The 21,388-nt window shown below is 40.2% G+C and overlaps 1 protein-coding gene across 6 annotated transcripts in view; it reads right to left on the reverse strand.

The window, feature by feature from the left end:
- Nucleotides 1-21,388, reverse strand: part of KAT2B (lysine acetyltransferase 2B) — a 101,806-nt gene that overhangs the window by 17,165 nt on the left and 63,253 nt on the right. For 5 of the 6 annotated variants that reach the window (XR_009350879.1, XM_059162504.1, XM_059162508.1 and 2 more), the window contains exons 7-12: nucleotides 16,877-16,983; nucleotides 12,871-12,996; nucleotides 10,357-10,502; nucleotides 7,071-7,279; nucleotides 5,907-6,033; nucleotides 963-1,073 (exon numbers count right to left, since the gene is read on the reverse strand). Coding sequence is in view for 5 of the 6 variants with exons in the window: in XM_059162504.1 (XP_059018487.1) it covers nucleotides 963-1,073; nucleotides 5,907-6,033; nucleotides 7,071-7,279; nucleotides 10,357-10,502; nucleotides 12,871-12,996; nucleotides 16,877-16,983 (826 nt within the window). In the remaining variant the exon portion in view is untranslated. The remainder of the gene's footprint in view (nucleotides 1-962; nucleotides 1,074-5,906; nucleotides 6,034-7,070; nucleotides 7,280-10,356; nucleotides 10,503-12,870; nucleotides 12,997-16,876; nucleotides 16,984-21,388) is intronic. The other variant, XM_059162505.1, reaches the window with a different exon arrangement.

The following is a 21,388-nucleotide window of genomic DNA, read 5'->3' on the forward strand; positions in this document are numbered from 1 at the left end:
TCCATATATACACATTAGCACATACACAGAACAATTATTAGGAGGGTACCTATTAAAATAGTAACAGCAAATCTCTTTGGTGGTAGAATTACAATAGATTTTTCTTCATTCTACTTACTATGCCTTCCACAACTTCTATAGTAACTTTACATTATTTTTGTAGTCAGAGAAGTAAATGAAAATGTTTAGGAATTATAAAGCATTATTTTAAAAAATATGCAGTCAATGAATAATCTTTAAAAAAGTTGAGCTGAAAACTTCTAGTAAGAAAGGACCAAGATGGCAGCCAAGCTCCTAGCCTGCTGTGTGCTGCCAAAAAGTATTCTAAGAAGTATTTCATAATATTCATAACTTTCTTTCTGATGACATAAATGGAGGATTTCCACAGACAAATAGATTTCCACAGAAATCTATTTCTCTTATTCATGGAGAACTCTACTTACCTAGCCCTGGGAATTTCTCCTTAGCCTGGGGATACCATATTTTAGAATTCCACGATGCAATATTATACTTCCTTTATAGATGGCATTCATTCACTCAACAAATCTCTAGTACTTACTGTGCTGGTTATAACCGCTACTAAAATCTGAAGCTTAGTCCTGGCTTAAGGATTAACAAGTAGTTGCCATGTCCTTCTTATAAAGAGAAAATGCTAGGGGGAAAAACTTCCTTCGATGAAGGCTACCTGAGTATATATTAAGAAAAGAAATGACAGGGCGCCTGGGCGGCTCAGTTGGTTAAAACCTCTGCCCTCGGCTCAGGTCATGATCTCAGGTCCTGGGATCGAGTCCTGCGTCGGGCTCTCTGCTTGGCGGGGAGCCTGCTTCCTCCTCTCTCTCTGCCTGCCTCTCTGCCTACTTGCTATCTCTCTCTGTCAAATAAATAAATAAAATCTTTAAAGAAAAAAAGAAAGAAAGAAAGAAAAGAAATGACAGAACAGGGTTGCACAGTGAAAAACTTACCTGTTTCTTGAAGTAACCAATTGCATATTCATCTGCATATGTGAGGAAGTTCAGAATATCATGTTTTATATGATATTCTTTCAAGTGATTCATCAGGTGTGTTCCATAGCCCTATATGGAAGTTAGTAAACACATAAACATATTTGATTCTGGAAAAAAGACAATCCATTCCTACAGATTCACTCAGAAGCACTGGCAAATTTAGAAATTGGTACTTTGATATATTTTATCAATATAATACTAACACACCCTTTCCTGCATTTCTGAACATTGAAAAGGACCCACAAAACCAATAAATTCAAAATCCTCGACCTGAGATACAATCATCAGTTTAAAATACAAATTTCTTGTTCTTTGGAAGTAACACACCAAGGCTGTAAGCTGTGGCTCAAACCTAAAGACTACTTGCTGAATGTTAACAAAGAAGCTTGGGGAGTTAACACTGATGATTATTAACACTGTGATTATTTCTGCTTATCTTTAAAGTATTTGAGAACCTGTGATGCAAAGAGCTATGTAAATAAAAAGCTAATCTTTACTAGAATAATAACTAACCCAAGTGTTTCCTGAATGTATACAAATCAGCAACTCTTCCAAAGAAATATATCATATCCCATTTACAGGATTTTCGTTTTTGTCTTATCAAGCCTTTCCAAGCAAGGTCTACGAAATCCAGAGTCTCTAAGTGAGCCAGAGGACAGAAGGAAGTAAATTAAAGACAGTGAACAATGTTTAATAAATTAATGATAGAAATACGAAAAAAATATGCAAGTACCAGGTTTTTCAGTGAAGTACAAAGGTTAGTAAATATCTATAAATTTAAAGTGGCTGTTTTAGAACCTCATTAAAAGAGGTGAAAGTAAATCCAAGCATCCCAAACACAAATACCTTCACATAAATATTTTAGAATGTGGTGACACACTTTTCTAAAGGACTCAAATGTGCTTACAGGTATGATCTCATGGAACTGCAATACCACAGGGGGAAAAGGATGTTTAGAAATCATTTGGTCTAAGTCTCTATTCCATGTGATGCTAGAAATCTTCTGCCATCTACCCTGAAAAGGTGAGCTGTCAGAAACCTCCAGCACAGGGTGATCCCTTGGTCCTTAGGTAAACCAGGTCATCTTCAGTTGGAGAGTTCTTCCTAACGTTTATTTGAGATCTGACCCCTTGTTATTTCTACTTCTTGACCTTAGTTCTATTCTCAGAGGAACAAAGACTCATTCCTGCTCTTAATAATTCTTCAAGCCTTTAAAGACCATACTCTTTCATGCCCATCCGTACCTCCCAAACCCCACGTGAAGTATCATCAAGGTTTCTGTCATTCCTTAAAAGGCATTGACTGGAAGACCCCTTACTAATCTTATCACTCTTTTCTGGGCTTTCTCCTGTATAACATTGCCCTTTGGAAGCATGGAAGGACCAAACATAATAATTAGGGGATGATCTGCCTGGTAAATAGGAGAAGAGTATTACTACCTCTTTCCTCAAGAAGTTCTTCCACTGATATTACCCAAGGACATTTTAGCTTTTCCCAAACATTTTACAATACTAATATATTTTAAATTTCAATACAACTTGAATAAAAAGAGGAACGAAATATCTCCCTCCTTGAGGAGATGATGGTAAAATGGGGAAGATAAATACATAAATATGTAGTGAGAGTATAGAGCTGTGCTGTTCAATATGGTAGCCAGTAGCCACATGTGGTTTTTGCGCAACTATAATGTGACTAGCTGAAACTGAGATGTACTAGAGTGTGTAAAATACACATCAGGAAAAAGAGACAAAAAAAAACCCTCAATAACATTTTATCCTTATTACAAGTTGAAATGACAATATTTTAGATATACTAAGTTAAATAAAAAATTTCAAAATTAATTTCACCTGTTTCTTCTTACTTTTTAAACTATGGCTTCTAGAAAATTTTGCAATTACATATGTGGCTTGCATTTGAGACCCAATGCATATATCTATTGTGCAGCATTAATATAAAGTGATATATTTGTATCTATAATACAGAAAAAGGCAGGGCACCTTGGTGGCTCAGTCTGCTAAGCGTCCAACTGTTGATTTCAGCTCAGGTCATAATCTGAGGGTTGTGAGCTCCAGCCCCATGACAGGCTACAAACTAAGCATGGACCAACATGGGGCTTGAATTCCTGATTCTGAGATCAAAACCTGAACGGAAGCCAAGAGTCGGACCCTCAAATGACTGAGCTACCCAGACACCCCTTGTGGGCCTTTAACTGCCACCAAAGGAGTTTTTTTTTCCTAAATCCATCAAGCAATTTCAGTGTTTATTTAAATATTTATTATGATATTGGGGCACCTGGGTGTCTTAGTCAGTTAAGTGTCTGACTTCGGCTCAGATTGGACTCCCCTCTCTGTGGGGAAGTCTGTTTGTCCCTCTTCCTCTGCCCCTCCTCCTCCCCCTGCTGAAGCTGTCTCTCAGATAAATAAAATCTTTTAAAAAAATATGATATATAAATATTAGCTATGTAACTTTAAATCTGCACGATTTCAAATCCAAATAGTTCTTAGATGACAAGATAATTCTAAAACCAGGTGATGAGCTTTTCACGCAAATTCTGAAATGTCATCTTGTGTGTGCTTTGAGCAAGATAAATTCACATACAAATCTTATTTAAAGCATTCACAGGAATTTATATGTAAGCTGGCTTCTCTAAAATGAGTGAATGCAAATTTCAAAGTATCACTTAGCCAAGATTTTTAACATAGTAAATAAAAATCTAAAACCTCCACTTACAAAACGAGTTATTTTTCCAAATAGGTGCTAACAGCACTGTCTTTCATAACTTACCCATTCCATTCAATTGTGAAAGACTAACGTTCATTTTCTAGAAGAGACTAATGTTCATTTTCTAGAACTACAGTTTCAAATCATTTACAAAACGTGGCTTTTTTTCTAGCTCTTCCTCCTGAGTTTGTTATGTTTGGACATCTTCCTGTAAGTCTTTAGAAAATTACATGGTTTGGGAAAAAAATAAATTGCCCTTCTGGGAAGTAATAAGACAAAGCATCCAATTCATATTAAATACCTTTAGTTTCCCTCTGGTATCCCTAAAAGTGTCCAAGTCAACCTTAATCAACCTCTCCAAACAAGGTGCTTGGTTGGTGTAGCTTTCTCTAAAAACAAAAATTTTGCAATCTTTTTCTGAAATTATAAACCAAGGACGTATGTGCCAGCAACCTCTCCCTATGAAAAAAGCCAAATTTTCCTTCTAAGTAAGTTTCTGAACTCTGGACACTTGAATTGTTTCTCACTTTGACTAGGGAAAACATTTTTTAAAGTGATAAGCATAGCAACAGCACCATCTAAAGACACACTGTCAGAATTTCTTACAAAAGCACCAGACACAGGTTTCAGGCAAACCTGGGCCCTCACCCTCCCCAGTCAGAATGACAGATGTATGAATGATGGGTTTTGTTTATCCTTTGATGCTTAGCACTCTGAGTCAAAGACAAAAAGGCCCACTTGTGCTTTGTGAGAAGAAATCACAGCAGCTCTAACAGGCTGGGTGGAGCAAAGCTCTTAATGAAAACAAAAGTACCCACAGCACTGGCTTCAGCCCTCAAGCAGGGAAGGATTCCTTCCAGTGACTTCCTGTTGGTTTTTATAAATGGCACTGCTTCTTTGCAGCTGGAGAAGACAACCTTGTCCCTAGGCCTGCACTGCCCAATAATGGGAGCACTGGTCACATGTGCCCAGTGGGCACCGGAAATATGGCTGGTCCAGACTGAGATGTGCTGCAGTGTAAAACACACCCTACATTTGGGCACTGAATACAAAACAATATAAAATGTCTCATCAGTAACTCTCTGTGCCATGAGTACCTGCGGTGTAGGGACACTTCTCAGGATATGGTGGGTAAAATAAAATATGTTTTCAAAATTAACTTTGTTTCCTTTTTTTTTTATTTTTTTAATGTGGTTACTAGAAAACTTAAAATTACATGCATGGCTCATATTTGTCGCATTTTATTTCATTAGGTAACAGTGTCTTAGACTTTCCAGTCACTTTTCTCAGCAACTGCCTAACCCTGAGCTACTTATCTTTCCACCATTTGCCCTAGTTCTGAATGACCCTCTTTAGGGTTCCTAAAATACCAAACGAATAATAGTTTAAAGACACTTTTCCTGGTTCTGTTTTCCTGAGGGCAGCAGCAGAGCAGGACACAACAGACACTACACCAGAGGTCTTTCTGCAGACAGTCTACCCTTTATTCCAGTTCCAACATAACACCAGCTGCAGTTTCAATGAAACAGCCTAACTCCTGGGGATGAAGGGACCAGTGACAAGGACACTTGGGAGGGTCAATTAGACACACACACACACACACACACACACACACACACACCAAAGGAACCCCACATTCCAAACCCTGCAGGAATACTTCTAAAACTGAATCATAAATTTATTCAAATTTTCCACGACTTCCTTTACAGAATTTCTTTAGCCCTTGACCACCTTTAGGGACAAAGCCGTAAGACTTCTTTCTTGAGTATAGTAACCCACATCTCACCATATCCTTTCTGGTGATTCAGTGTCACCAGCTGTGTGTGTGCATGCGTGTGCACGTGTAAGCTAACAACGAGCAGGGAGATTTATCTTCAAACCTCCCCTCACTTGTCATACACTATACTTCAGTTGCACTTGGGGCTGTGTGGGGTCCTTGTACCTTGCCCCAATCCCAACAAAGCCCTGGCAGAACCTGACCTGCTGGGATGTGGAACATTCGCTCTCTTCACACACATGAACAGACATTTGCAGCAAGAGAACTCTTCTCAGGAAGTCCTGAACTCCACTTCGAGCCTTCTGTGGATGTGGCACAGACATACAGGCCTGCCCAAACTCTGCAGCTTTAGTGAGAAGCACCATATTCTCTGCTTTTCTTCTAACACCTTGGGTTCCCCTTACCTTGACTTGCTCATTTGAGGTTACAGCACAGAAAACAATCTCTGTGAATCCTTGGGATGGGAACATGCGGAAACAGATACCACCAATAACACGGCCATCTTTAATTAGGGCAAGGGTTTTGTGTTTCCTGAAAGAATAAGATTATGGCAAAGTTTTACCTATTTTGGTTATACAAAAATACTTTTGGGGGGGGTTCCTTAGTAATCAAACAGAAAAGGAAGAGTGTTTTTCTTGAGTTTCTATGGAACCCTCCCTTATCTACCCACTATCTAGATAGAACCCTATTAATGTGCACTTTTTAGAGCAAGTTCACGGGCACAAGACTTCATTCATCAGGGCTTCCATCACAACAAAATGCCGGTCACCTAAGAAGGGTCTGAGGTTTATAAATAAAGAATAAGCTATGTGTGGAGGTGCTGACTTGTACTGGAATGGTGTATGCTCAATGCCAAGGGACCCGCAGTGCAGGTTTGGAGGGAAAGCACTAACTCATGGACAAATGCAGGAAATGTTTTTGAAGGGTTACTCTGACTCAAAAATATTACAGAAATATTATAGAAGAGAATACAAAATCCTCACATACAATTTACCAAACCCTGCATTGTAGAATCCTGTGAGAACTTCTGTCTCAGGTGTCACTGAATTGTCACATGAAGAGATCACATTCCACATAGGCTGCTAGGCTATGTATGTTCAAGTACGTTCAATTAGAGAACTTTAGGTTTTCTGTTGTTTGGGTCTTACTTAAAGCAATGGATTTTCAAATGTGCTTATCTGACAGCCCAATAATTTTCCCTAAATTAAGACCTAGCAACAGCAGTAGCAACTTAAGATACCAAATTCAAGACTGTTTTGAGTAAGGCAAAGTAGGACATCTACTTGGTGCTTGTATTTCTTCACTGCTATAATGAATGAACTATAGGACAGTCACCAGCAACTTAAAATACAGAGCTTCATTTTATTAACAAAGAAACGTATGAATTGCTGAAAAATTCATCTGACTGCTTTTGTCATGGCAACTACCTTGATGTGGCTCTGTACTCCCCAACGTGACAAGAGGCAGCAGGATTTGGTAGCTGACCCTGGCTTACTTCCACTATCTGAGTGGTTCCCCCTTCATTTCAAAAGTAAGAAAGAAAGAAAGAAGAGCCAAGTTCCACTTACGGGTCAAAGACAAGCCGTGTGATGTACTCTTTCGGCATCCGGGGCAGCTGGTGTGAGAACACGTTCTGGAGACCGACCAGCCACATTAGAATCTTCTTGTTGGGTTTCTGGTTCAGGGAATTGCCGACCACATGAAATTCAATCACACCCCTGCGCTCTTCCAGTCTTGCTGCCTCGTCCCTGGCTGAATGTGCTGACAGTAAATTGGTCTGCAGGAGACAAGAAAAAATTATACACAGCTCCTCCCTTAAGACAATGGGGATCGGACACCTCCATGCTTCTCTGATTTGTTCTAATAAGATACACATTTGTGAATTTTCAGGGACCCAAACAACATACACAAGTTTTAAAACTGAAACGGAAACGGAAGATAAAGCATTTTGAGAAATTAGAGTATCATATGTGTACATGGATATTCGGCGTGGCTTAGGAGCCATCAAACTTTCCTATAAAGGGCCATATAGTAAATATAAGGTCTCTGCGGCAACTAGTCAACCCTGCTGTAGTGTGAAAGCAGACACAGACATATATCAATGAATGGTGGCCGGGGAGAGGGTTGCCTGAGTGGCTCAGTTGGTTAGGTGTCAAACTCTTGATTTGGGCTCAGATCATGTTCTCAGGGCTGTAAGATCGAGATCTGCAGAGGACTCCACACTCAGCAGAGAGTCAGCTTGGGGATTCTCTCCCTCTGCTCCTCCCCCCTACTTGTGTACCTTCTCTCTCTCTCTCATGAATAAATGAATGAATGAATGAATGAATAAATAAATAAGTATAGTAGAGCTCCAATAAAACTTTTAAAAGGGGGAAGGGGTAGAGTGCCTAGGTGGCTTAATTGGTTATACAACTGCCCTTGGCTCAGGTCATGATCCTGAAGTCCTGGGATGGAATCCCACATCAGGCTTCCTGCTCGGCAGGCGGTCTGCTTCTCCCTCTGACCCTTCCCCCTCTGACCCTCCCCCATCTCGTGCTTTCTCATTCTCTCTCAAATAAATAAATAAAATCTTTTTTAACAAGGTGGGGGCAGGGGTTGAGCAGACCAGATTTGTCCTATGTACGAACTCCTGGTTTGGAGGAATCCCACCTGGCTAAGCTTTACGGGACCCTCAGGGTAACTGAGCCGCAAAATTCCCATCACAGTCCCAACAGTGGCAGTCACATTTATGGTGTTAGCACCTCTTTTTGGAGGACAGTGTTCTGTCTGAGGGTATCTGCCATCCCACTCTCAGCTGCAGCTGGCAGCACAACCTTGTGCCAGCACCTTATTCTCCTGCTCTATTTAATCCACGCAGGGGTATGCAGGTAAATGTTCAACAGTCCCCCAGGGAAGAAGAGCCCCAAATGGGAGTACCTGCTCATCCCACTGGTCTACACTGGCTGCCCAGGTGACCAGGGCAACTGTGGTCAATTTCAAGCTACCAACATATTTAACACCCAGCTCACAAAATTCTTGAAAATTTAACAATTGCCTGTGCAAGCCTGTACAAGCCAACCTCATTACACTATCAAATCTACCCAACAAATTTTGAAATGTGTGCTGACATCCATACTTCACAGCTGAAAAACCTGAGCTAAACTAACTTGTGAAGTTACTAAACCCTTGAGAGACAAGCCCACAAAAGGTCTATAGTGTTAGACACCAGGACTGGATATCTACCAGGTAATGTGAGGAATAATCTGACAAAGAGGTCTTTCTCTTAAAACATTCTAGTTCTCTGACTTATCCTCAATACCATAAAATAAATATCTCAGAAGCATGACAAATTAAAAACTGATGTAGCAGAGCCACACTAAAAAAATTTTAAAAGATACTTTACCAAATAATCTCCAAGCCAGTTCTTTACTTCCTGGAAGCTGTCATATATGTCTTTTTTCTTTTTTTTAAAGTAGGCTCCAAGCCCAGCGTGGAGCCCAACACAGGGCTTGAACCCATGACCCTGGATCAAGAATCAAGCACTTAACTGACTGAACCACCCAGGAGCCCCAGAAATGTCTTAAACTGCCTTGGATGCAATGCAATAAAGGCGCTTTTACCAAAACTGCTTTACATGAATCCAATCACGAGTAAATAGACAAATCCAAAGGGGTTGTTACATAAAATTAGTAAGCAGGACTCTAACAATGGTACTGCCATTAAGAAAAAAAAAAAAGAAAAAGAAAAAAAAAAGGACTGGGTAGCTGTTCTAGATTAAAGGAGACTAAGAGATGAAGAGAAAGAACCTAAATGCAATTCATGACCCCTGCCTGATCCTTCAACAACAGGAACAAATGTTCTAAGGACATAATATGGTTAACAGGGAGAACTCCAATATGGGCTCTCTAAACATTAGGCCAGGGGTCAGCAAACTTTCTTATAAAGGGGCCAAATACAAGTATTTTAGGCTTTGCAGGTCATATATCACCTGTCTTAATTATTCAAATCTGCTCTTGTAGTGCAAGGAAGACATAAATAATGTTTCAATAATACTTTATTTACAAAAACAGCCAGTGGGCCAGATTTGGCTGTAGTTTGCAAATCCATACATTAGAAAATATAACCTAGCTAAATTTTCTGATAGTGGTAACTACATGGTTACATGGTACTACATGGTTACATGGTAATATAAAAGAGAAGTCTTCATCTTAAGAAACAGGAAAATATAGAGGTGAAATGTTATGACATCTATACTGAATTCTGAAATGGTTCCAAATGGTTCATAGGAGAGAAAGATAGAGGTAATACAAATGTAACATGTTAACAGTTGGTGAATCTAAATAAAGAAACTATGGATCTCAGGGATGCCTGGGTGGCTCAGTCAGTTAAGCGCTGCCTTTGGCTCATATCATGATCGTAGGGTCCTAGGATCAAGCCCAGAATCAGGCTCCCTGACTCAGTGGGAAGCCTACCTCTCCCTCTCCCCCCAACAACTTGTGCTCTCTGTCATCTCTGTCTAATAAATAAATAAAATCTTAAACAAAAACAAAAACAAACCATGGTTCTTTATCATGGAATGTTTCTAACATTTATGAGGATTTAAATATTCCAAGATTAAGAGATTAGGGAGGTGAGAGTGCCTTCAACTGTGTGGTATTATTAGTATGTTTCTCTGTAATGTGATATTTATCAAGGGGAATCACCTCTCCACCAGCTTGTCTTGCCCTCCATACCATGAACAGCTGGTTAAACGCAAACCAGGATAGCGTAACACGCTCTCTCTCAATGATACCACCCCCGTTTCTAAGAGCTGGAGTGGCCAGGAAAACAAAAGGTGTCTACCAGGTGGCTGGGGGCTGGGCTGCTCTTGTTTACCCTGCTGACCTCTGGTCCAAGCATTGCTGCAGGGTCTGTGATGGTAGACATGACCTCGTCGATTAATTCCATTGGAATATCCCCCATAACTCGGGGTTTCTTGGCCTCCTCCAAGGCATGAGAGTCATTCATTTTCCTCTTTTCTCCTGTGATGATCAAAATAAAAGGGCAAACAATGGATGATCTTAAACACAAAGCAGGTAATGCATGCCCACTAATTTAATTAACTTTCTGTGAACACTGATGGGCATGGAAGTCATTCTCCATTTATCCAGGGAAGGGGCGGCAGCGAAGATGGGAAAGAAAAGGGAGGAGGTCACAGTAACTGCCAACCACAGATCTATTCTGAATATTTTCTATGATAATTTTTTTTATTTGCTGTATGAGTTATGAAGGCATGTATTTGCTCATATGCAAATGCAAGGGTGATTTCAATTATCATGATTACTAATCTCTACATTTAGTCCCTTTGTGGTCAAAGAACATGGTCCATATAGTAACAAAACACCAAAAATTTTTGAATCTTACCTGAGAACGCAAAATACTACCAATTATTTGTAAATGTGTTGTGTGTTCTTGAAAATAGTGTGATTTTCTGACTTTTAGCAATACTGATCTCTGTACATCCATCAGATTAAGCTTACTAATTATGCTTTCAGGGCTTCTATATCCTTAATGATAGCTGTGTCAGCTTGAACTAGGAATTATTCGAAGATGTTGCTTTGAGCCTTCAACTATTTGTTGATGAGGTTATTTCTCTTTGTGGTTAATTCTCTCATGTATGTACGTATGTATACATGTGTGTATGCATAGTATGTGTATATTATGTATATGTGTATATTATATGTGTATATATGTGTACATTATGTATACACCTATACATATTTGAATGTGTATATTATGTATACGTCTATACCTATTTGAAATATACAAATGAAATGTTTTATCTTGCTGGTGAATTTAGTTTTTTCATTATCAAATAACCCTCTTTATCTCTCACAATGCTTTTTTTTTGCCATAAAATGATACCTCACAAATGAGCAGGGCCATTCTCAACATGTCACGTGCTGGGAAAGGCCATGAAAAAACAAAGAAAATTTTCCTCCTTAGATTATGTGGTGACTTTTTGTCCTTTCTACTATCATGCATGGCTCTCCCCGCCATCATAATATGGATTTATTTTTATAATTAAAAATTTAAAAATGTTTTAGATGTTCAAATCTAATTATTCCCCATGTCTGAATCCCACTAAGTGCATTTCCACAGAGCATTCTCAACATCTTTAGTTAACAGAACAGAACAAGGTAAAGTACCTTATCTATAAGAGAAGCTTTCAAAAACATTATGTCACTTACTAAATGGCTTTTGTTGAGTTCTTGTTTTTGTAACTTTTTTAGTTGTTATTAAAGGTAAATGAGAATATTTTCAGTCATCTGACCAAGATGCTTTCAAGTCCCGTGATTCCCCAAGAGTAATGTTATGAAATACTTATTTTGTAGCTGGGTTTATAAGTAATATGCCCCAGAATTGATACATTGCTAATAAGAGTTATGGTAAGAAAGTATCTGAGGCTATATTCCAGCTCACCAGCAAAGAGTTTTGGGACTGATTAGTGATGCCTCCCTCGGAAGTGAGAGTGAGTAAACGGTGTCACATACGCTAACTATGTGGTCCCACACTTAAATTTTTCTTCGTTCCCTCGCTTATGCCACTTCTTTTATGTCAAACTTTGGTCATACTCAAGATTTGTTTGATGTCAAGTCTGTGGACAGAAATGCAACCTTCAAAACATTCTGTGACTGTGAAATGCGTGTAGGATTAGGAGATTTTTTTGCCCACATGACTGACTACATTAGTGGCCAAATTCTTTGCATCCTGGTATCCACACTCTGCCATATGACTTTGCGGTTCTCCCTACAAAAGAAGCAGAGCACATTTCTCCACCCCTCGACTCTGAGTTTGACCATGTAATGGCTTCAGATGACAAAATAAGGCAGAAGCGATGCAATACCAGTTCTGAGCCTAGGCTTCAAGAAACTGTATGTATTTCTACTTGTTCTCTGATGCTTCTGGCCTCTTCAGAAGGACATATTCTGCCCCAAGAAAAAGAAAAGCAGCCCAAGGATCCCAGGAGGAGGATGAGAAGTATGTGGAACAGAGATGTTCCACCTTAAGTGTTCTAGCCAAGCCCAGAACAGAGCTCCTGGTCAACAGGGAGACTCACGAGCAAGCCTAGTAAAGACTGAACGAGGTTGGCTGAGATCAGCCACCTTCCAGCAAACACACAGCATGAGTGAGCTACGATAATAAATGACTACAGTTTGAAGTCTCTGCGCTTTGGGTTCCTTTGTTACATAGCAATAACTAACCAGTATAGCTCAACGTGATTTCCAGCCACTGAAATCCTGGACATGCACAATTTGTAGTTGGTCTAACTCTACCTATGGCACTCCCCAGATAACAGAACTTCTACAGCAAATCATAGCCTCTTCTTATGCCCGGTTAAGAGCTTACCTGGGTTTGCCTCAAGCCCAGAAGAGCCTTTGCAGGAAGGACTGGTGCTCCCTCCATTAGGTTGCTCAAGGGAAGATGAGTTTGAATTATATGAAATGGTCCCAGCTACAGGAGGTGGACTGATGACTGGCCCCAAAAAGAAAAAAAGGTATTAGGTGACTCCTTTCTTAGGCAACAAGGAACCAACTGTACATGCAACCATCCCATTCCTGCCTAACACCACAACAAAGTCATCTTCAAAATAAAAGCCATGGAGGGGTACCTGGCTGGCTTAGGGGATGGAGCATACAACTCTTGATATTGGGGTTGTAAGTTCAAGCCCCACACTGGGTGTAGAGAAGACTTAAAAATAAAATCTTCTAAAAGTTAATTCATTGATTAAAATAAAATAGCTTTGGGGCCAATGTGAGGATATAATAAAGTAAGTAACAGATTATAGCCCATTGGATAAAACAAGAAGATCTGAGTCCATATTGAAAAAAATAATGAAAGAATAAATAAATAAATAAATAAATAGGCAAGAAGGTAAAAGTCTTCCTCAAGGAGAACACCAATAAATAAAAAGGAAGGAATGATGAATGTTAAGGTGGGAAGAACAAAACAAAACAAAAAACATTTGGTGCCAGCATATAATAATTGATTCAGGTTAGAATCATCTGTGCAGGCTAAACCTTGGGAGTCTAATTTTCATGAAGACAGGATAATTTCAAAGTATCTCTCCACAAAACACACTTTATTGCCAAAGGAAAAATGGTTAAAACTACAGCAGAGAAACCATGAAAAGGCCACCGTCACCAAGTGACCAAGCTTATCCCCACAAGAAGGAGAAAGGCCAACATCATGTGCCTCATGAAGCAGCACAAAAATTGCTATAAACCACATGACTGAGATAAGAGGCACAATGGAAAGCAGTCTACAGATTAGATAATAATATTGCATCAAGCTTAAATTCCTTACTTTGATAACTGTGCTGTTGTGAAGTAAGAGAATGTCCTTGTTCTTGGGAGATACCCACTGAGCTCAGTAAAGGGGCATGACGTTTGCAACTTTCCAACAGTTTAGGAAAAAAAAAAAAAGAGAGAGAGAGAGAGGAGAAGATAAAGCAAATATGCCCAAATGTTAATAAGTAGTGAATCTGGGGAAAGGAGATGCAGTATGCAAGATTTCTTTGTCCTACTCTTGCAACTTTTCTGTAAGTTGGGAGTGTTTACAAATAAAAAAACTTCTCCGTTTTGTTTTATAAAGCCATTGTAGGAAATGGGCCGTTGCTTTGAGAGTGTGCTGCTGATCTATAGCTAATGGGGTGAGAGCAGATGAAGGACACAGACCTTCTCAGTGGCACTGGTCTCATACAGGACAGAGTAAGGCAGGGCAGCCGGGTGCCCAGAGAGAATGCTCAACTAAGTTTCAATGCAGCCACCATTCAGCACCCAGAGAACGTTCTATACAGCCAATAAAGTGATGGAGGACGTGAATGGAGCCACAGAGGCAGCGCTCCATAGGGCTCAGAATACACTTAAGTGCCAGGCTGTGTGGCTTCGCTTCCAGGATACAGGCCTTCTGAATCTCAAAGTGCGCTAGAGTGATTCCACACAAAGAGGAACTCCGGTGACTCTGAAGACATCTGAGTATCTTGCAAAACTTCAGAGCCATCATTACAAATGTCATTTATCACAGCTGCAGAGACGTGCAGACATGCCAATTAAGTAGATGATTACACTCTTCCTTCCCCCCAGAGAACACACTGCAATTACAGAAGAACAGGAAAAGGCAGCTTGCTTCTGACAGATTTGGGTAGTATTAAAGAGGACAATACAGCTCAACTGGGTTACAACCTTCATCACAGAAATAAATGTGGAATCCCGACAGTCAAGAGACAACGTCCGCCTTCTCCATCCTGTGCTACGGCACAGAATGTGCCGGAAGCCAAACAGACTGGGAAGCACTCTGAGCAGGCAAGGGTCAAGGGGAGTTTTCAGAAAGGGAGAGGAATCCTCTTGGGAAGAGCCTCAAGAAAAGAACAAAGCCGACCCTGCTGTCAACTTCAGTTGTCAGCTTTGCTGTCCCCTGCCCTGAGGAAGGCGCTGTGTTCTTCACAGTTCCTCCCACAGGCATTTGCCTGCACATCTGCAGCACATGCCAGAGCAGCACCGCGGGCTAGCAGCTAGAGTCCGGCTCTTCACGAAAGGAAGCAGTTAAGGAATCCCACAGCTCTGCCTGTGGGCCCACCTGGTGCTCTTCTTGCAGCTTCTATTTCTCATCTACATAAAGGGGATAATAATATCGACCTCTCAGGGTTTGTGCTAAGGCTTTCATATGAAGCAAACTTCATAGGGAAGCACTTAACAGAAGTATGTTATTATTATTGTGGAAAACGGTCTCTCACCACCCAAGAGTCAAACTCAGAGGAGACAAGGCTTATAGAAAAACAGGGTTAGGATAGCAGGAATTAAGTGCTGTATGACAGAGCAGTTCTCAAATACTGCTGCACATCAGAATCACCTGGGGAGCTTTTAAAAGTCTCAATGTCTAGGCAAGACCAATTATATCACTCTCTTGGGAAAAGCCTCAGCAATCAGTATTATTTTAAATCATCACAAGTGACGCCACAGGCAGACAAGTTAAGAGAACCAAAGATAAGATATATTCAAGGTTCTGTGAGAGTTTGGAAGAGTATGGAAGGCACAGGAAGAGTAAGGAAAGGGTTTGTGGGAGAGATGTCATTTGAAAACCAGATGAGATCAAGATAAAGTGAACAGCACAGGGACAGAGAGCACAATGCAGGGGATATGCCCAGCCACACAGAAAACATGTCCTGCCCATACTAAAAACGCAAGCCTCTAAAAACGAGAATTCAAACAAAAAGGATCTGATCCAAGCCAAACTACCTCATTCCCTAAGTACTCTGCTTGGTAGGGATTTAATTATATCTGCATCCAAACTTGGGCTCTAGATGAAAAAAAAAAAAATTTTTTTAATCACCTTCTCAAATGTATTACGTGGAGTAAAAGAAGTCAGACTCAGAAAATGGTGTACCATACGATTCCATTCATATGACATTCTAGAAAAGGCAGACTCCTGGAACAAAAGCAACACCAGTGGTTGCCAAGGCTAGAGGCAGGGCAATGAATGGACAACAGGGGGTTACAAAGGAGTTTTCTGGGGTGAGGCCACTGTTTTGTATTTTGATGGGACCGGTGGTTATACAGCCGTGTGTGTTTGTCAGAATTCACAGAACCATGTACTCAGGAAGGTGACTTTGACTATAATTTTTTTTTTTTTTTTTTTTTTTTTTTTTTTGCTGCAGGCAAAAATACTACACACTGAGCTAGATACACTGAAAACTGACGTCAAAATTCTGCAGTCTCCTTCCCTGTGGCCACATATAAATGACTGCATTGGCCTCTCTTGCTAAACTTCTCCAGAGTCTTCCAAGTGTCAAAGGTGGCAATTCAGATCCTCTCTCTGGGATCAGTGTGACTCCAAAAAGTCTCATGTGTCTTCTTTTGTCAAAATGCCGCCACTCAACGCAATGCCAAGGGTGCTCTAGCCCCACTGGGAAGCATCTCATGACCTGAGACTCAGACTGCTCCTCTCCACTCACCTCCCTACCTTGATCCATGAGAGTAACTTGATGCACCACCCACCAGACACCACAGATTCACAAAGACTGGATTCCCAGGCATATCTGGCCCTGGACGGAGACCTTATGTGTCTTTAAAAAGAAGCATTTGACTACACAGCTGAGCTGTGTGGTATTTTACACCTCTTATAAAATTATAATGTGCAAGTTAAGCAAACCCACTAAGGTACAAGGAGGAGTTGATTTTAACTGATTTGCACCTGCGCTCCTCATTAACAGAGATGCAGATACAAGATTTGCCAGAGTGTTCCTTTTTTGCTGGCTCTGTTCTTCAGTGTTTTGACGAAAAACACAAATAAATGCAGAGTGAGCTGTGACTAACACTTCCCAATTGTTCTCGAATTTATGCAAAAAGAAATTTACCTGTTTGGATTCCTAGCTGGCTGGTTCTGGAAGAGGCTGAGAGAAAATCCTGATCCCAGATAGGAGAGTTTTGACTATAAACTTCTTCTTCTAACATGGACAGGAACCTAGGCACCAAGAGTAAAAGCAACAGTAAGATAAAAAAACTAATGCACTACCAGAGGGAGAAAAGCCCTAACCATCTATGGCAAGCATCCCAACATCAGCATCTCACTTTCAACTCAGAAAGACGTTCATGAATGATGACTCGAATGATGATCTGTGGGCGGCTCCAGGATATTCAAATTTTAAAAATACATTTCTACAAATTTATTCTCTTCTGATTCTGCATGGTTTGACATGATAGACTGCACAGTGTTCTATCAGTAGGAATGCAGTGCACTGAGTACTCCTCAACCTCAGAGCAAGATTTCCATCATCTGGGACACCTGGGTGGCTCAGTGGGTTAAAGCCTCTACCTTTGGCTCACTCAGGTCATGATCTCAGGGTCTTGGGATTGAGCCCGCATCTGGCTCTCTGCTCAGCGGGGAGCCTGCTTCCTCCTCTCTCTCTGCCTGCCTCTCTACCTACTTGTGATCTCTGATAAATAAATAAATAAATCTAAAAAAAAAAACTTTTCACCACCTATGTAGCTGTCATTACCACTGTCATTGTCTATCCCAAAAGCTAATAGTTATCAAGTGCTTGCCATGTGCCTATATACTCGTCTATGAACTTACCAAATCCTCACATCAAACCAAAGAGCCACATATTTTATTTTTATTATCACACACGTATATAACTCTTACAAACACTGTTCTAAGTGGTTGATGTATTATTAATTCAGGTAATCTTCTTAAAAAACCTATGACACAGAATCCATTATTATAGCCATTTTACAGAAGAAAAAAACTTAAAGCACAGATATTAAATCACTGGCACAAAGTTCTACAATTAGTACATTACAGGGCTAGGATTAGACTGTGGTTGATTACTATGTTATACTTTTTGTCAACTTATAAACCAAATGGATCTGAAAGTTTGGGGACCCACAGAAATCACCTGGAGATCTTGTTAGAAATATAGATAGCCAAGCTCTACCTGGGCTTACTGAAAAGTAGTCCATAAGAACAGGCCTAGATAATTAAATTTTGATGAAGTACCTTAGACTTATGTACACAAAAATTAAAGAATTATGATTAAAATACCAATACAAATCTACATGTCTGGTACTGGAATACCCTTCTACAAGCCTCTTTTTAAGGCACATACATTCTAGTGGAGGAATTAAAAAAAAAAAAAAATGGCTAAGAGCCTGGGCTCTAGAATCCACTGGCTGAGCTCACCACTCAATTTCTGTGATCCCTGAAAGAAATTCTTAGCTTTCCTCTTTCTCAGATTCTACTTCCATAAAACAGAAATATCAATAGTAATTCCTGTAAAGGGTCACAGTGAGAAATAAGCTAATGTTCAACATAAAATGGTGTCTGACCCCCATGTAAGTGTTCCATTCATCCATTCGACAGATACTGGCTGGACGTCTACCTTGTGCCAGGCACTGTTAGGTGCTGTGAGGACAGAGTGAACATCCTGCCCTCATGAAGTTCACGCTGCAATGATGCAATAAAGGTTGAATATGATGAGTCCACTATCCTGTATCTGAAATTCTGAACCCCAAAAGCTCTTTTAAAAAGATCTTCCATGACCCATTTCATAACAATCTGATCTGAACATACATAAAACTATTTATAGTTTTTACGATTACGAATAGATATGATTTAGGGGGACTGTCCCTATCCCTAGAACTGAGAAATATAAAATAAGTGTCATATTACCTCTACAAAATATTTTAAATCTTGAATTCTGAAACACCAGTATCAAGGTTTTGGACAACTGATCAAGGATCAGAAACATCATCATCATTATCCCTACCACTAAAAGTACCACAATTCTTCTCACCTATCAATGCCTGCATGATTTTAAATGATTTCAGGGGTGGGAGATGTTTGTTTGTTGAAGTGAAAATAGATAGGGAAAAGGTCCGAGGGGTCTTCTTACTTGCTGCTCAGATTAAATCTCAGATTCAAGAACAAGGGACCATTTGAATGAGTACCTACCCGTACACGATAGTTTAATTCATGGTTTATAGAAACTGCATGAATCACTTCTACTTCCAACCAAGCCACCATTATGCTACATGTTAAAACATTTTGGTATGTTTCTTACCAATCACAGAAAGACTGACAGCAGTAGGAGGTTAAGAGCCTTACTGAGATCACATTGTGATCTTGCTGAGGAGAAAAAGTGCTTGAGGCCTTTTCTCCCCTTCCTCTTTTACACAGCCCTCAAGATTTCCTCAACGGCCCCTCATCACAGAAGTAAATTTCTTTTCCTTTTCTAGGCTCCTTCTCTATCGGTAATTGTATGATCAGTACACTCTTTCACAAAGCCTTGCAGAGACTCACCAAGGATGAATGCCATTACTAATTTAGGAAAAATATTCTATATATCCGTATGTGTGTGTGTGTTATATCTGTATCTACGTAAATACAGTTATTATAATAAAGAATAGTTTAATGCAATGTCATGAGAGAGAGAGCTTCCTTTGTGTATAGATACGATTCAAAACTGCATGTGGAATAAAAGAACAATCCATAGCGTAAAACAAAAATCTCTAAAAACACAAAGTTCTGAGTGGTAGGGCTTTGGGGGGCATCTTTTGCTTCGTTTTCTCTTAACCAAATTTTCATCAGCATGCGCATTTATTTATCACTTTTAGGGTAAAATACAGATACTGAACCTTTCTAATAATAATCTTGTAAGTTGGTAGATGGGAGGAAAGGCACAAGTTTTGTTTTTGTTTATTTACGTACTGATTTTTTTAAAGATTTATATAGTTGAGAAAGAGAGCACAGGAGCAAGTGCACCGTGGGGGATGGGCAGAGGGAGAATGAGGAAAGCAGACTCCCTGCTGAGAGACACAGGACTAGATCCCACCACCCTGAGATCCTGACCTGAGCCAAAATCAAGCGGCAAATGCTTAACCAAATGAGCCACCCAAGTGCCCTAGGAAAGGCACAAGTTAAAGCCAAGAGGAAGAAAGGGCCCAGATGAAGAGGAGGAAGATGAAGATGTGAGCCCTGCAAATGCATGTGAGAACCACAGCCACCTCGGGGAGTGACGTGCAGCCAGGCACAGCTCTCACCCTGAGCCGGCACCTAAGACTCTAACAGCACCTTAAGCTTCCATGTGCGTTATTTTGCTGCCAAGGCTAGAGGTATAAATCCCCATCAGCCTCCATGTTGTCATATTCAATGACAAGGGATTTAAAAGGAGAAGTGGATGGTAGCTTTACCCTACCATTAGTAATAGAGAAGAGAAAAAAAAACAGCATTGATTTTTTAACTCGATAGCATAAGCATGCCAGAACTATGGGATGAAGGAACATAACACACTATAATTAGCAAATATCTGCAAGAAGCAAAATGAATTTGCTATGGGGGAAAAAAAAAACCCTGTTACTTTGTAAGGTAATTAAAATTTCTCTTTAAATACCATAAAAGGTGGAGCAGGGGGGAGGGTCCTCTTTATGCCTTGGCTGAGACAGAGAATGACAACTATAAAAATATAAAATGCTGCTTATGTGGCAGATGTAATAGAGAAATAAGAAAATTGCTCTCGGGTGCCTGGGTGGCTCAGCTGGTTAAGTGTCTGCTTTCAGCTCAGGTCATGATCCTGGAGTCCTGGGACTGAGGCCCGCATCAGGCTCCCTGCTCAGTGGGAAGTTGCCTCTCCCTCTGATCCCCTCTCCTATCATGCTCTCTCTCTCTCTCTTTCTTTCTCTCAAATAAATAAATAAAATCTTTTAAAAAAGAAAGAAAGAAAGAAAAGAAAAGAAAATTGCTCTCAATCTTGAAGGAAAGGAGCTCAGACCAGTGAAAAGGCAGCTACTAGATATGAGAGCATGTGTAAGAGATTCTAACCCACTTAGGGGCAAGACCCAAATGGCAGCTCCAGTACTTCTGAACCTTCTTCCCTGGAGAATACCAAAATATTCCTGCCATGCCTCAGTCTCAGGAACCAGTTGCCTGAAGAAAACACTGAAACTCAGGATGCTAGGATTTATGTGCAAATATCAGGCGTTCAGCTAAATCTCACCAGAATTACCCACGACATCTTCTACCCACAGTTTAGGATTTGTGTTAAACTGCAAAGGAATTTACAGTTAATTTCTAGCAAAAAAAAAAACATTTTTGTGGTTGTTTTGGACCTAATTTATTCTTAAAAATTAAAGCTATCTTTCCTGAGAAATAAACTGGGTAATCCAATTAACAGTAACTTAATCATAAAAATCTAGCTTCCCTACTAAAATAGGGCATCATCAGTACTTGCTTAAAGTATGTAATACCTCCTCTTCTAAATGTTCTTCTCTGGGGTGCCTGGGTGGCTCAGTGGGTTAAGCCTCTGCCTTCAGCTCAGGTCATGATCTCAGGGTCCTGGGATCCAGCCCCGCCTCAGGATCTCTGCTCAGCA

Source organism: Mustela lutreola, chromosome 2 (genome assembly GCF_030435805.1).
Source record: "Mustela lutreola isolate mMusLut2 chromosome 2, mMusLut2.pri, whole genome shotgun sequence".
Taxonomy (NCBI): Eukaryota; Metazoa; Chordata; class Mammalia; order Carnivora; family Mustelidae; genus Mustela; species Mustela lutreola.